Source organism: Bombina bombina, chromosome 3, assembly GCF_027579735.1.
Source record: "Bombina bombina isolate aBomBom1 chromosome 3, aBomBom1.pri, whole genome shotgun sequence".
NCBI lineage: Eukaryota > Metazoa > Chordata > Amphibia > Anura > Bombinatoridae > Bombina > Bombina bombina.
Window position 1 is genome coordinate 22714799 of NC_069501.1, and position 18048 is coordinate 22732846.

An 18048-nucleotide genomic window follows, 5' to 3' on the forward strand; every position below is an offset into this window, starting at 1 on the left:
AATTATCACAAGCTGTAATTTAGTAACGCTGCAGCACTACTGAAGTATAAACAGTGTGACAGAACAAATAAGTTTATATGGAATTAAAGCGCAATAAATAAGCTTTGGTTTTAATATTTACTTTAAATACAGCTCCAGACTGGCTGGGAACTCCCAGAATCTATTAAAATGCTATAACGATAATTATTCTGACACCACTAGGTGTAGTACTACTGAGCTCAGACTGTCTTAAATTACCGCTAGTTGAAAACTGAGTTTATCCCTTTATGCAGTTGTATATGCACAATCATACAGAATTTAATTAATATCTGTTAGAGCTGAAAAATTATCAAAATAAACAAGCATAAGTCATGCATTGTAGCGACTGACATAAAGGCAATATTCTAAACCTAGAGTAACCAACATATATTTCATTGCAAGTGTACACATTAGCATTCGCTTACTGTATATTGGTTATATAGCTGTACACTGCTGTTCAAAATGCCCTAAAAGCATATTCACCTACAAAGACTATAGAGTTTAAGTATAACAGGTATACCTTATATTGATACCCACTTGGGATAATCTGAAGGATTGGCCATATATTAGGCCATACAGTCCTTAGATAGATAAATATACCCTGAATATAATCTTGGTCTAACTAAAGGTCTACTAAGTACTTCATATTTGTGGTATTACAGAAGCTAAGTATCATACAATCAACAGAGAGTGTGTTTTTAACTCTCTCAAGGTTAGCATACACACACAATTTATGCTGTCTTTTTTAAAAACAAAACAAATAAAGGTTATATTTTAAGTCTGGTCACAAACTTTCTTTAATTGCAAGTTCCAGTAAACAACTGAATTAATTTCTATAATTCATTTTACAGTGCAATGAAAGCATCTCTTTAGGACCAACTGGCTTAATTAGCTGGTATAGTCCATTTTTGTAAATTCTCATTTTATGCATGTAAATCAGCCTGCGGCCATTATCCCTAATAAGGGCCTCTGTCCTGCTCCAGAGTATATCAGGCAAGGAATTTGAAGGTTTATTTGCATCCTTGCATATGACTATGAAAGTCTCTTCCCCAGATCCCTGAGATTCTGTAAAGTTCTGATTCTGCAGTGTCAGACTTTTTTAAGCCTGGAATTATGTTTGCCCCTTCTACCAGATTTAAAAGTATGTATCCAATCCCCGAACAGTGTGCAGAATTATGGGAAACTATTCACAAAGTTCATGGAGCTATTTCTATGTTGGCAAAACATACCACCATCCCTCTGGAAGATAGTGCTTCCTTCAGGGATCCCATGGACTACAAATTAAAGTGTTTCTTAAGGAAGCTCTTTCTACAATCTAGTCTCCTGCTCAAAACAGTGGTGGCTATTACATGTGTTGCTGCTGCAATTATTTATCTCAATTGACTGCATATCAGTCTTCTGTCAAAAGTCTACAGATATGCATAGATTCTCTTAAAAGGTAAAATTCCTTTATTTGTGATGCAGTTATGGACATCATCAAGGTTGATATCAAGAATATGTCCATTGCAGTCCTGACAAGAAGAGATTTATGTTTGAAATCATGGTGTCTAAAAACAGACTAATCCAAGGAAAGGATTTCTGTTGCATCTGATCTGAACTCTATAATCAAAACTGTTACTGGAGGTAAAAGAGCTTTCCTCCCTCAAGACAAGAAGTCAAAGGATAGGAATAGGTTGGGAAATTAGTTTCGTTCTTTTTGCTCCTCAAGAAATCAGCAGTCTCCCTCCTCTCAGAAGTCAGAATCCTCCAAGTCTTACTGGAAACCTGGTTCTTCTTGGGTAAAAAATAAGCAGCACAGAAAGACCAACTCCAATTCCAAATCTGCAAGAAGGTGTGGCCCCCAAACCAGAATCTGTTCTGGTAGGGGGCAGATTGAGTCTTTTTCAGAAAGCCTAATTTAATTCAGGACCCTTGTGTTCAAAACATTATCTCCCAGGGTTACAGAATAGGTTTTTTATCCAGGCCCTCTTAGAGGACGATTTTGTCTGCCTTTCATTCCCAAAAAATACAGTGTGTTCAGGATCTGAAGGATATGGGAGTAATTGCTCCAGTACCTGTCTCTCAACAGTAACAAGGTTTTTACTTCAATCTCTTCAATGTCTCAAAGAAGGAAGGGACTTTAAGACACACTCTGGACTTGGAAACCCTAAACAAGTTTTTAAGGGTCCCTACCTTCAAGATGGAAACAATTTGCACAATTTCACCCTTAATCCAACAGGGTGAATTCATGTCTACCATAGACTGCAAGGACCCATGCCTTCACATTCATATTAACAAAGATCATCATCAATTTCTAAGGTTTGCCTTCCTCAACAAGCACTATCAGTTTGTTGCCTTGCCTTTTAGTCTGGCCACAGGTGTTGGGAGCATTGTTTGCTGTAATCAGAGCTCAGGGCATATTAATTGCTCCTTATCTAGACAATATCCTATTTCAGGCTCCTCCCTGCCTATAGCAGTAGCTCACACTCAAAAGCTCTTATCCTTCCTGCAGGATTATGGTTGAAGAATAAATGTTCCAAAAAGCTCCTTATCTACAGCTATAAGGGGCTCCTTTTCTTCGGCCTTCATGAGCTATTGTGACCACAAATGCCATTCTTTTAGGTTGGGGCGCTGTCTGGGAGTCTCAAAGGGTGCGAGGAGTTTGGTCTCCTCTGGAGGTGAGGTTACAAATAAACATCTTGGATGGATTCTTTGAGCTCTTCAATCTTGGCCCCTTCTCAAAAAGGAAAAGTACATTAGTTTTCAGTCAGACAATGTCACAACGGTCGCATACATAAATCTTCAAGGAGAGTCCCACAGTCATTTGGCAATTCAGGGGTTGTCCCAGATTCTATCCTGGGAAGAAAATAACCAATGCTCACTGTCAGCAATCCACATCCCAGGAGTGACGAGCTGGGAAGCAGATAATCTCAGCCACCAGTCTGTTCACCCAGGAGAGTTGTCGCTCCATCCGAAGATCTTCGATCAGCTAGTTGTCAAGTGGGGTCTGCCATATGTGGATTTGATGGCTTCTCACTTAAATCACAAATAGCCAGTGTACTGTGTCAGATCCAGCGATCAAAGGGCTCAAATAATAGATGCTTTAGTGTGTCCATGGATCTTTCGTCTAGCCTATATGTTCCCTCCATTTGTTCTTCTTTCAAGAATTATTGTCCAAACTGGACCAAATGTTTACTTCTCCTCCATGGCTTATTCCTCAGAGGCAAAATTTCTTGTCTCAAGGGCCTCTTTTCCACCCAGAACTCAAATCTCTAAGTTAAACAGTAAGGATACTAAACACCTAATTCTCAGTTACTAACACTCAGTTATTAACACTCTGTTGCAAGCTATAAAGCCTGTAACCCAAAAGATTTATCACAAGATTTGGAGAGTATACGTCGAATGCTGTTCTCCAGAGTTTTTTCCTGGCATTCCTTAAGGATTCCTAGAATTCTTCAGTTTCTTTAGGATGATTTCGGCAAAGGATTGTCTGCCAGTTCTTTAAAGGGTCAAATTTCTGCATTATCTGTTCTTTCTCACAAAAAATAGTGAATCTTTCTGATGCTGAGACTTTCGTCCAAGTGTTAGTGAGAATTAGGCGAGGTGTGAGACCTCTCTCTCCACCATGAAATTTGAGTTTAGTTCTTTCGGTTCTTCAAGGTCCTCCTTTTGAGCATATGCACAGTATATATATCAAAATGTTTCTTTTAGCGATCTCCTCAGCTAGAAGGGTTTTTAAATTGTCTGTTTTATCTTGTGAGTCTCCCTTTCTGTTTTTTCATAAGGATAAGGCAGTTCTTTGTACCAAGAATGATTTTCTTCCAAAGGTTTCTCTTCAGAAAAAATCAACCAGGAAATTGCTTCATTGTGTCTGGATCCTTCTAACTCTTAAGAACAAATTCTTCAAAATCTTAAACATTAAAGTTTTATTTTCAGGCTACTAAGGATTTCAGTCTAAGTTCTAGTTTATGTGTTTACTATTCAGGTCCTCGTAAAGGTCAAAAGGCTAAGACAGTAGCCATAGCTTCTTGGTTCAAACAGGTGTATAACAGCTTATTTCACCAGATCAGTTGCTACTTTGTGGGCTTTCAAAAAAGTATGCATCCTTGGAGCAGGTTTGCAAAGCTGCAAAATGGTCTATTCGGTATACAGTCTCCAAATGTCACAGTTTTGATGTTTTCGCTTCCTTGGAAGCAGCTTTTGGCCTTGTTATGGACTTTCAGCTTGGGTATTAAATCCCACATGTCAAGGTTTCCCTGTGGAATCTCATAATCATATGAAAGAAAACAAAATGTATGCTTACCTAATAAATTATTTTATTTTGGGATGATGAGAGTCGATTGAACATCAAAAGCAAGTCAAACCTCTGTGTTTCAGCATAAGCAAGGTGCACGTCAATCATAGGACCCTGCACACAGTCCTGCATTGTTCCATAAAAAGAATACAGGATGCAGCACTTTCTTCAAATACAAAATCTTCTTTGTTTGATCCAAAATATAGTAGAAACAATGTTTCAGGTTTTACCCCTTAATTATGTTATCTATGAGAGTCTACAGGCCCCGCCCTCTTATGTTTTTGGGGCAACAGTTTTAATTTGCACTTCTGTAGACCCTGCTTTTGTTTTTCCTACCTATCTCATTTTTCTCTTCTTGGCTATGGGAGGTGGGAGAGATTAAAAGCTCTTGTGTGAGTTCTTGGCCTCCTCCTAGTTGCAGGAATTATATCCCACATGTCAAGGTTTCCCTGTGGACTCTCTACTGAGCCTGAGGAAACAGCTCTATGTAGGCTGAGAAACGTGTTGCTTTTTCTTAAAGATTGTTTTGATTTTATATATACACTTGCTGTATTCTGGATTTTGTTCTTGCATAATCTGTGGATTGATGTTTAACCTGTGCACCACTAGAGATCAGTCAGCTGGACGGCTGAGATGCTCCAGCCAGTTTGGATTGTACCTAGGTACTTTTGATGATGTAAGTGTGACCTATAACATTGCACTGAATTGAGTCAAACTGTGCTGGGCTATGGTGGTTCCTTTATTTTTCTCTATATAGGAACACACTTGTGGCGAATTTTGGACTTGACCTCTGAAGCTGCCTGCCTGTAGACAGCTGGACAACTGTGAAGTACCAGCCTGCCCCATTAGCACGATCTGGTGCCATTTGCTTGTGAGTAGCCACTTGCTATATTTGTATCATTTTTGTCTGATGGTACTAGGCCATTTAACACCTCTGTGTTTTCTTCTTCCAGATTGTTTGCATCATCATCCTATGACAGAGAGCTGCCTTATCTTCCCTTGGACTTTTAATTATTTTGCACATTTTTTATTGTTGATTACTTGTTTGTTTCCTTTCTTTTTTTATATATATATATTTTATGTTTGGTTTTTGTAAAGCGCCCCCTAGAGGAGACTTGTGTATGCACAGGTTTTTCTTTTTTTTCATGTTAGACTCTACTGTGAACTTTTCTACAAACCACTATTGTGTGTTATCTTTGCTTAAGTGCAGTCAATAGCATTTCTATTGTTGTGCTCATATTACCAGTCCGAAGTTATTGCTTGAGGGATAGTCTAGGGTGAGCTAACATCTGCATGTTGGATAGCATGGGTGTGCCAAATCCCTCACATTATAGACTTCTATAGGAGGATACAATTTAGTCGGATATCACTTGAGGGCTAAGCTCTAAGCTTTTTGCTGTGTTATGATGCTTTATGTAAAATATTTAACAATCCACTTTGATGAGGTTGATCAAAAGATAATGCATCATGTACTATTGATTGTGCTCCACTTGTAATCTAGCCAAAGGGTTAATTATTCTCCATTTCTACTTACTTCTAAAACTGTACCTAATAAAATTATAGGTCCAAAAATATTCTAACTATAGAGTTTAGGAACCTCAGACACTATTGTCTACAACCTTAAAGGGACACTAAACCCTATTTTTTTTCTTTCATGATTCAGATAAAGCAGCAATTTTAAACAACTTTCTAATTTACTCCTATTAACAAATTCTTTTCATTCTCTTGGTATCTTTATTTGAAATGCAAGAATGTAAAGCTTAGGAGTTGGCCCATTTTAGGTACCAGAAATGGAGGTATCATCCCACAGTTCCCAGGAAGTAAAAATAGCCCTTGTAATGTGTGCCCTGAGTCCTTCAGGAACCAGAATATGTTTAAAGGGATACTAAACACAAATTGTTTCATGGTTCAGATAGAGCAATTTTAGGTTCCGCACCCTGGATAGGTGGCTACATTTAGAAAACCAATAAGCAAGAATAATGGTCCGGCTCTTAAGCTGTACATTCCTGCTTTTTAAATATAGATAGCAAGAGAATGAAGAAAATAGGAGTAAATTAGAAAGTTGCTTATAATTGCATGCTCTGGGGCCAATTTATGATGGTCCCAATTAGGCCGATTCCCCTGTTTCCGTGCTCGCCAGAAACAGGAGTTAAGAAACAGCGGTCTTAAGACCGCTGCTCCTTAACTCATACGCTGCCTCTGAAGCAGTGTACAGCATTCTGGCCAATCATGTACGATCGGGTTGATTGACACCCCCTGCTAGCAGCCGCAAATCTGCAGGGGGTGGCATTGCACAAGCAGTTCACTACAACTGCTTGTGCAATGCTGAATGCCGACAGCTTATGCTGTCCGCATTCAATGATGTCTGGCGAACATGATATGCTACAACGTATCATGTCCGCCAGGTATTGATAAATCGGCCCCTCTATCTGAATCATTAAAGAAAAAATTTGGGTTTAGTATCCCTTTAAGTAATTTGATTAAAATTATGCATTTTTTGGTTGTATATTTTGTATGTCATGATATTTACATAAAATAATGGGTTGGGGGCACGATAAGCTCAAAAAGCAGCTGCACTTACAGGGTTAAACATTTCCTCAGTACAGTACCTGATATCACAGCTCTGACTGATATCTTTAGTCTTCCCTCGGTGACGTGACACCAGTAATGCACATATATCTGCACATTATAATCCAGCACAGACTCCAGCAGCTGTTGCCCATCACTGAGGACTGTCACAGTGAGATGACCATAGCTGGACAGGTCTTTCATGTCTCCATCCTGCAGCTCTGTCCACTCAATCTGGGGATCTCTGAACCTCCCGGTGGTGAAACATTTCAGTCGTCTCTTATCACCAACAGTCACAGCTGTTACCCTGGGGTCACTTGCGTTCAGTCCTGGAATAAAGATTTTGGCTTCAGTGTCACATTATAAATGCAATTGACACAAACCCAGAGTTATCTACACCCTAATAAGCCCTAGTAGTACAAGACTTGATCTTGACTCCAGCTTGTGATGTCAACAGCAAGAACAGAATAAAACGTTACCTGATTTTTAATTGTTAAACCCATCAATATTTGAAAGCATTATATTTAATTTTTGTGCTGCCCTGGACACACCCACAATGCAACGCTAAATATTATTATTATTATCGGTTATTTGTAGAGCGCCAACAGATTCTGCAGCGCTATAAGCAAAGGCGGAGTACAACAAAACAATTATAGGGATCAAATGGGTAGAGGGCCCTGCCAACAGTTGCACTGTTGTAGTCCGCTCTTGAGAAGGTGATCAACAAACAGCTGGAAATAAATAGTTTTAGCTTATGCATCAGCACATGTTAAAACTTAAAAAAAGTTTATTCAAAATAAATATTTAAAAAAGAAATCAATTTACAAAATCCAAGAGAAAGGAAAATATGTAACACATTTTGGTTAACAAACCAGCTGTACTAATTGAGGCCTATTTATCAAGCCGTCAACCGCAAATACACTGGAATTCCGCAGCATAAATTGTGGCGAGCCTGATTCGCCCCATTTATCAAAGCCTACAGAACGGCAAAAGATAAAATTTGTGACGTAACATACGATCCGCCGGTCTCAGTCTGACACAGATCGATGCTTACGTCATTACAGAGGTTCCAAATACAAATTTGGCACTATCTGAAAACTTTTGCCATTTATCAAACTTCTAACAGGTACGCTCATGGCTATTCCGGCCCAGCGTACCTGGTTTTCAATCCGCCACCCTGGAGGCCGCGGGTGCCATAGGAATTAATGGGAGTCTGAAAGCAGCGGAAGCTTATGTTCGATACTGCCAGATATCCAATTGATTTCTATGGTAGAATAAAAGTTATGTTTACACCTAACACCCTAACATAAGCCCTGAGTCTAAACAACCCTAATCTGCCGCCCCGACATCACCGCCGCCTACATAATGGGCGCGATCAAATATATGGCGCAGGTTTCAGCGCAAGCGTGGGAACCCACGCCAGCCGTAATTTCACCTCGCACATTGGGGTATTACATATACTGCGCCGTTAGATGCTAAACTGGCGTAAGTAGGACAAACTGGCGATCTTCTGAAATGTGCGCAAATACACATTTTAGTAAATCGCAAGTAACTTACGCCAGTATTTTTATGCAAATTAGGCTAACACTCGTAAAAATTAAACGTGATTTCATATAAAAATGCGACACGTAATTACGCTATTCAAAATTCATATATAAACCCATGCGCAGCCGCCATTTTCTTCAGTGTGTTTGGATTGTTCTTTAAGCTACAGCACACTACACTGGAGGATTAGTCAGAGTAGAGAGAGAGGCGCAAACAGAGGAGTTAGTTAGGTCGCATTGTTGTTTGATTAAGCTTGTACACTTACACATTTTTACATATTGCACACATTTTGCATACATACATAAACAAATACACCACACTTTTTTTCTAACACCTCACACATTTTATTTGAATTTCACAGTGTGATAGGCTGAGTGTTTGGTTGTGATTGTGTGTGATTGAACTGGGAGTGAATGTGAGTGTGTGTAGTGTGATTTAGTGTGAGGATGGCAGAGAGAGGTAGGGCGGATGGGAGGAGGGGAGAGGAGTGGCAGGGAGAGGAGTATTGGAGAGGACAGGAGGAGCAGTGGGGTCCCCATCAGGGAGTAAGTGGAGTGGGGAGAGGGAGAGCTAGAAGGGATGATGGGAGGGGAGATGCCCGAGAGCCCCAGAGACCAGGCACATCTAGGAGAGGGACAGAGGGTGCACATGTGGACAGAAGGGGGGAGGAGGGAGAGGATAGGGAGGAACCCACACCAGGGACATCACAGGGAGCAAGCCAGGTGTCCATGGAGGATGAGAGGCTGAGATGTCCCAACTTCTCATTTGAGGAAAATGTTGCACTAGTCCAGGCCATCATGGACAATTACAGTGCCCTCTTTGGGCAGGAGAAGGGCAAAGGCAGTGCCAAAAGGAGAAAAACGGCATGGTTGGCGTTAGAGGATGCCGTCAACAGTGTGGCCTCACAGAGGAGGACTGTTGAGGGCCTGAAAAAGAGGTGGAATGACTGCAAGAGGCGGGTCAAAGAAAAGATGGGGCAGGGAGCTATGCACCAGAGGGGAACAGGCGGTGGTCCATCCCTGGATATTGAATATAACACCTGGCAGGAGATGATACGCAGGTCCCCGAGTATCACAGCAGTCTGTGGACTTCCAGGGGCTCGTGACTGAGGGGCTGCAACCACAGCACATCATGCTGGTGAGTAACATCCCACACACCAGTATTATATGTATTTGAGATATAACATCCTTTAATATCACACATCCATGTACACAATGAGGAGCATGGTATTTGACCTACTAACAAAAACATCTACAATTATATTTGACATTAATGCTACTTAACACAATGCAATTCATGATATGAGGTGGAATAGTGCAATACTAACATGTCTCAGATTAACACAGGACACATTATAGAGTTTGACATGAGAATCAGTATAGGCCCTAGCATGTATCAATGTATATTGTATGCCCACGTGGACATATATCTGACTTTACTAAGCCATCTCATCCTTTGACTCCTTCACAGAACCTCCTGTCACAAGGATGCAAACATCCATGCCACCACCACCACCACCACCACCACCACCCTTCAAGCAACCGCAAGAACAGTATGTCATGAGCATGGTTGGATGGCTTCAGTTGAGGACCCGGGAGTGATGCCACCACCATTGCCATATGACCCCTGGGAAGATTCCTGGCCAGAGGAATATCCTCCCTTTGGCTTTGAGGGGGAGCCAAGACAGACACAAAGGGTCCATGTATTTACTCCCCCCCCCACAACACAATCTCATGGCAGTCAGGGATTTCACCCACACACAATGTCACAGGAAGTTCCAATTGGACAGGCTGAGTGGTCACACACTCGTCATCATTGGGACTATCAACCAACCATACGAGCTCCACCATCCTCAGCAATTGGACGAGCTCCACCATTGGCAGATGGAAATAGAGCAGATTCTTCAGCTGCCCCAGATGAACCAGCAGTTGAAGCTGGCCCACCACCACATGAACCAGCAGTTGAATCTGGCCCTGCACCTCAAGCAACAGCAGATGCAGGTGACCCTGCCCCACAAGCACCTAGAAGCCCTGCTGCTCAAGAGCCTGTGGATGCATTGTATTCACCCCTGGGTGAGGAATACATTGTACTCCAGAGGAAGCTCATAACAAGCACAGAGAACATACAAAGAGGCCAAGAGAGGTTCTTCAGGAACCATGAAAGGTTCATCAGGAGCCAAGAGAGGAGACAACAATGTAGCATAGAGCAACAGAGGGACATGGCAGCATCGTTAAGTGCAAGTGTTCATAACCAATCACAGATGATGCGAATTCTGTCTGATATGCTGATGCAAATGGACAATAGATGGAGAGAACAAAAACAACTCTTGGGTGTGTAGGTTGAGCACTTTACACACCAGCAGGACCCTGCCTCCAGCCTATCATCTGTGGCCAGCACACCAGCAGAAACATCAGAATCTTCTCAAACCAGGAGAACAAGGCCATCCACTACAGCCACCTCAGCTCCCTCATCCAAGAAGCCAAAAAAGAAATAAATATTATTATAGTTCACCATAAATCTTGTACTCTGTTGTTTACCATATAATTGTCATCCACATCCATGTGAGGGGTGTTTTAGTACACTAATATTGTTAAAACATATAATAAGACCTGTGTGGAAATGGCAAAAAAAGGTTATATTATGTTTATGACATATTCTTGTACTATAACTCACATCCACAATAGTTGTTTCTGAAGGGTACATATAGTAATATTCACTTCTAAGATGTAAATCAATGTTTCTCACGTCCAATATAAATTGACACATTGGTATATATAGTAGTGATGTTACTGATAGGGTGGGCATTATCAGGTGTTTTAAGTCTGCAGGTGAGAAGTTGTGGTGTCTGTGATTGGTTTGACACAATTGCAAAGAGGCAGCCTTCAAGAAGGTCTTAGAAATTATCATATGAGCCATCCTAGGTTTTGCTTTCAACCAAGAATACCAAGAGAACAAAGCAGGTGTTAGAATTAAATCTGAAATAACATGCCCTATTTAAAACAAAGTTTTCTTTGGACTTGACTGTTCCTTTATATATTTTGGCATCAATGCCAAGCTGTGAGAGCATTAGAATAAATTACACTCCAGTGGGTTCTAAAGAGATGAAGGTAATACAATTATGATTTCCCATTGTTCTCTCCTCCAAGTATTGTTGATTGTTTTGAGAAGAAATTTAAAGAAAATAAGCAAGTATATGTCCACAACGTGATAAAATACCTACAAGCTCAATCCATTTGATTATGTTGTGGCTTCAAACTATTTCAAATACACAAATAAACCTTAAAAAACCAATATCATAGTATACTGTCCCTTTAACCTTGAGATGCTGCTTAAATGTATGTTTTTGTTAAGGCTTCCAGGGAGTTACATTGCTTTTTTAGTCAGTTGCTGCACCTGCAATATGTGGCGAGATGAGAATGGAGTAGATTTTCTGAATTCTGCGCGCGTAAGTCATTACGCTGTATATTGGATACCAAATTGCGCTGCTGTTCTATGTTAGTCTATGGGTAAAAAAAATACGTCCGAAGGGTGAAATATACATGCGTAACTTGTATGCTACGCCATATATTGTCAGAGTATATAAATATTATGATGAATATTACATATGTGTATATATATATATATATATATATATATATATATATATGTATATTTTATACACTGTATATGTTAGATGAGACCTCAGGATTAATTGAACATGAGTTTGTTGAACACAGCTTCTAATACACGTCTATCAGGATTGACGATCAGTAGAGCCTTTTTGAAGCATGACCCCTGTAGTGTAAAACACACAAACATTTCTTTTCTAAAGGAAATAGCTCAGTGACCCTATTCATTTGACTATATATGCAGATTTTTATAACTTCGGAACATTTGGTGAGGTGAGAAAAGAATGTGTTCAAGGACCCCTTTGGAATTTGACACGTGTGATACAACAGTTCTATCTCACTGAATCTCTATTTGAAGAAGTACTGCAAAACCCCCTCATGGGGGAAGGTGACACAAATAAAATTAAATACATTTTGCAAGGGTAACAATGCCAGTTTTCCATGTATGTTTGGAATGATTCATGATATATATATATTAAAATTAAGCACATTGTATTAGGTGGATGATTGCTGCAGGGGATATTTATATAGGAAATAAATTCAGATATACATAGAAATGATATATATGTTTTGAAAACACAAAAGATCTTACTTAGCCTCTGTGTTTTTAAGAATATAAATAAATACTTATGGACCATACACATACTAATGATTGGATCATCTCTAATAATTATTTCTATTTTTATTGCAGACAACCATTGGTCATGAGCATCAATCTTAGAAAGAGACGGAATGCCGCATGAAATGAATTAAGTCATATCATATAAACATACAAATAAATGTTTATAAAGTTTCACATACATCTTTTAAAATATAGTGAGATGAAAATATGGAAGTTACTTTGATGTGATATGACTATGAAATATAAGTTATTTTAATATAATGTTAGATATGTGATGTTTCATATCAAAATGATCAGAAAATTCATTAAGATATAACTTATCCAAAACAAATATTATGAATAGTTGTCGCAGTAAATTATGATAAAATTAATAACCATTTCATAGAAATACTGACTTAAGTTGTTTCAAATGTTGCTGTGTCTGTTTGTGCTGCCACCTGGTGTTATGTTGCGAGAACTACAGCCAGAAGGTTCTCTCTGGCTGTTAAAAATGAAATTTCCAAGGGCCAATCCGATTTAGACTTCCCAGATAACCAATGGGAAGGTCAGCTCCCGCAGGGCCACCCACAATTTACCAGTGATGGGAAAACCAAATAAAAAGTGAATGCAATGGAGAGAAAGGGACAGATTTTCTGCTGAAGCTAAAACTTGTAACTGGTTCCCGCTGGTGTGAGATACCACTTTACTTGAGCAAAGCGAATCTACCCTTCTCATTGATTGCGATATACACTTATTGGTGATCTGAGGTAAAATAATTCCTACCAAGGAACATCGGATATCGACTGCTTTTTACTTTGGTAACGTATTCAAGGTTTTGTAAGATAAGTTATATGCATAGTTAATTTGTATTTAATAGATTTAAAGAAGCAGTGTGTTTTTCTCAAGTTAGCATTTCACAGCCTATATACATATATTGTTTAAATCTGCGTCTGATTGGCTAAGTAACTCATCTATACAAGTTCTGGTATTGTCAGTTAATTTTGTATTAGGATAAATTGCAATTAAATAGCAGAATATATATTATCCTATTGTTTTATAAACACTGTTTAGAATTGTATTGCTTGGATGTTAAAGGTTTTTAGTCCCATTGTGTTAAATAAATAAAAGGCTAAATTGTGAAGGTATATTTTTCTGGGTTTTGTAAGAAGGATAGCATATCTTAAGAGTTGGTTTAAACGCATATACATTTTGTTTCATTTCCTTTTATTGCAAATATACTTCAATATGTTTATGGATATTAACTAAATAAAAGAATTCAGATATTTATATTAATTGTATGGTCTAGTAGGTGCATGGTTGATAAGGGTTTCTACTTCTTTGTATTGTGTTTATAACCCTGCCATAAACTTATATATATTATTTGGATAGCACTACTAAGATTTTCATAAATATACTGACATAATAATTGGAGGCACTTTTTCTGAGATGTATTAATATTCCATCATAATTGATATAATATATTTGTAAGTAAATAGAAATTATTATAAAAGAGAAAAAAAAATAAAAAATTCATATTTCGATATTAATATTTTGAAGATATAATTTTTTTTGAAAAGTTGAAATATTAATTTTCATATTTCGAGATTGACATTAATATCTTGAAATATTATTAAAGATTAATTTTGAAAAATTAATAAAAATATTAATTTTTCATATTTCAAAATTAATCAAAAATATTGATTTTTCATATTTTCAAAGTTAATCAAAAATATAAATTTCTCATATTTTGGAATATTAATTTTTCATATTTCAAAATTAATAATATTTTTTTTTGAAATATAAAAATTTTCCTTCTTTTTATTGGCAAAAATTGTATTAGCATTTTAGTTTAACTAAGTACTAAACCAATATAATAATGTCTGTAGCCAGAAGTGACTCATTTAATTCTATACATAGCAATGAAATTGGTCCCATAACCATACCTATTACTAAAGGTCAGGTCCTTAAGAAAGATATCTTAAGTTACCTTAAAGGGAAGTTTAATATTGCGGGTGAATTAAATGATTTTATGGATATGCTTGAAACTAGGGCTAAAAATATTACCGTTAATAATAATATGTGGAATGAAGAGAATGAATTCTTCCAGGAATTATTAATGATTAATCAATGCGAAGCTCCCAAAAAGCGAGACGAACTAATACTAAAATCCTGGCCCATTTTAATATGCATAATTGACGAAATGTCGTTTTGTGTCACAGACAAACGATTGCAAATACAGGAGCTAGAAAATAGTATTCGTTCCTCGCGCAGACGCGAAGAGGGTTTAAAAATAGCCAAAAATAAAATGGATGAATTTGCCCAAAACCTAGCCACCTTAGATAAGCACAATATGGACTTAATCGCGCAGATACAAGATTTAAATAAACAGCTTGCGCAAAGCCAGAGAGAATTAAGCGATTTAAAAAGGTCATATCGCCATAATGAAAACCCCTATATTAGCAATGAGAATAATACAGATAATGCTAACTCCTTTAGCGAACGCGTCAGGGACGAGGTACGAAAATATATAGAACAACATAGACAAATGACCCCTAACGGGTCAGAAGTAGATTTCCCAAATAGACAATCCCCTCAGGATGTAAATCCAGAGGACAGCTGTAGCGCAGCTGATGCAGGGGAGGGAAACTCTAACAGAGAATCCCAAAATAAGTCTGATAAAGTCTATGATTCACATAAAATAATCACCTTTGTACAACGCGCAGTACCTATATTCTCCAATAAGGGAACAACATCTGTAATTGATCATTTACAGGCTTTTGAAAATGCGTTAGCTATAATGAATGTTACAAGTGAGAAATTGAAAATTGAATTTCTGCCTTGGGTATTTGACAGTAAGCATCACAAATTCTTTGCTTCACTAAAGGATATGAATATTCATTCCTGGAATGGGGTAAAACAACAATGCAGAAAAGAATTCGGGCAATATCGCACTAAAACTGCCGCGAAAATAGCGGTATATGGTTTAAAGTGTCGTGCGAATCAGAGTCCAGTCGAATTCCTTTCTGTATTGAAAAATGCGTACAGTATGGCTGAAGATAATCCCAGATTTGATGGCTCAGAATTTGTAAATTTATTTTTTGAAGCATTGCCTACACCCATCAAAATCAACTTAGCTAGAGATTTTGATGAGGACTGCTCATTGGAATGGCTGATCAAAGAGAGTACGAAGTTATACTCTATTCAGCAGTCCAGTGAGCAGGGGGTTAAAAAGGAGTCAAAACCCAAAATTGTGGCAGAAACTAGGGTGTCACCTAGCCCCCTCAATTTGGAGTCCAACAAGAGGACTTATGCAGAGGTGGCCAGTCAAAACAGGCCATCTCCACAGAGGTTTAATTCTGCCCCTCCCCCTACACAGGTTGAGGCGCAGGGAGACTATAACCAAAGTGGGGGACATAATCAGGTGAATAATTACTCACAAAGAGAATACTCACCAAATAATTGGTATCCGCGCAAGGGTAGATACAATAGACGGCGAAGATATTCTCAGGGTAACCAGACACCCCAGGTATATAATGCTCCCCAAAGTACTAATGCTGAACAAGCTGAACCCCAGGGGCAACCACGCCAGAATAGAAATAGTGGCCCTGATTCTGAGGGAACCCAATGGTCCAGGAATCAGTACAATGGGGCACCAAGAGATAGGCCCAGGGGTAGAGGTAACTTGTACAATCAGGTAGATATGCTGTTTACCCAATTAAATCGGTTGAGCGAACAAATCGCTAATATGAGTCAAAAATCTACGGCTCAGCAACCGAACAATACTTTTTTAGGGGTACAGCCAGTGGTCAGCAGTGGACCACAGGCACAGTCATAAATACTGCAGTATCACCTGAAGGGGAGGGGAGAGATATACAAAATGTAGTAATAAATATCAATGATACTAATCATGTTATCTCCCCACAGACCGGAAACGGACAAATTAGCTGTGACAATGAGCGACATCAGCCGGGAAAAATTAACCAAACTTTTCCTCTGCAGTGTTCTCTTAACATTATTTCCACAGATGCAGTACACAAGAACCCAGCTGACCTTGTCATAGGGGAAACAGGTAGGTATGAAGTTTCCTCTGCATCGAATGACACAGCGGATCCAGGTAAAACGTGGCGAAGCCCACAGATGTACAAGAATGCAAATTTTATGTGTGAAATGATAGAAACTACAGGAAGATATTATGTACTAGTTGAGCTGCAAGATTCAGTCTCCAACCCTATCAGGGGATTAATTGACACTGGGTCACAGGCAACTATCTTATCCCACAGGTACTACACACAGCTAAATGAGCTAACACCCCACAAACCCAAAATAAGAGAATTTGACGGTTCTCTAATAGGTGTTGGGGGTGACTCCCTAAAAGTCTACGGTACTGCCTGGTTAAAATTTAAATTGGGGAACAGGATCATAAGACACCCTGTCATTATAGTGGATCTGCCAACTGATCGTTTAATTATTGGTAGTGATCTCCTGAAACGATTAAGCACCATAATTGATTGCATAAATAATGTAATTTGGTCACAAGTTAAACGGCCTATCAATTATGAAAAATCTGGTATATCTCGCACCCGACATAGCTGTCACGTGGTGGAAGAGAAACCAGATGCTGTGGAGATTCATTTCAGGAATAACTCTGTACCTGAAATCACTATTCTACAAATAGATGACCAGACTCCTTTTAGTGGCTCTGATGGTAATACTTTTAAAATTTCGCCCGGAAAGATAGCAAATATCTCCCTAGATGGCGATATATTAACCATATCACTCCACAAGGGGGATCCTAAAATCCCTAAAGGGGGAGACCATGCTCAATACCTCACAGGGATTGAGAGAGTTAAAGAGGATCTATTTATCCCTATACAAGTACATGACCTTGGTAAAACCAAGTATGCTAAAATAAATTTAAAACAGGAAGCTAGCTATATAAGCGAAGGTTTATTAGCGCAAATAGCTGAACCTAAAGTGATTAAATATCTTTCTCCCCAAGACCACTGTGTCAACGGCCTGGATGACAGGTCTGAAAGCTATAACATCACAGCTAAGTGCTTATTATCTATCTCTATTGGTAATAAGTCAGTGAAGCACCTGTTTTTAGTTTTAAATACTCCCCATAATCAAATATACATTGGCAATGATATCTTACATAGATATGCCATACAAATAGATTTGATTAATTCTTGCCTCTGGAGCAGGTTAAAGGGGGACCCTGAAGTATTTCAGGATGAAAATGCAGCCCTGAAATTAAACCAGCAATTGCCATATGCTGTGAATATGCAGGTATCTAGCGATGTTATAATTCCTGCTGGGGCTGATAAATTTCTTTTACCCTTACAGGTAAAGAGAGGTCAGAAATTAAAAACTTCTGAAACACTGATTTGCCTCTCCCATAGAATACAAAATCTGGGTGTCACAGTAACCTACAC

At 38.7% G+C, this 18048-nt stretch overlaps 1 protein-coding gene across 2 annotated transcripts in view; it reads right to left on the reverse strand.

Annotated features, from left to right (window-relative positions):
* The window catches only part of LOC128652801 (butyrophilin-like protein 2), a 304879-nt gene that overhangs the window by 49099 nt on the left and 237732 nt on the right, over nucleotides 1-18048 (reverse strand). For both annotated transcript variants that reach the window (XM_053705742.1, XM_053705743.1), the window contains one exon: nucleotides 6901-7188. In XM_053705742.1, coding sequence (XP_053561717.1) covers nucleotides 6901-7188 — 288 coding nt within the window. The remainder of the gene's footprint in view (nucleotides 1-6900; nucleotides 7189-18048) is intronic.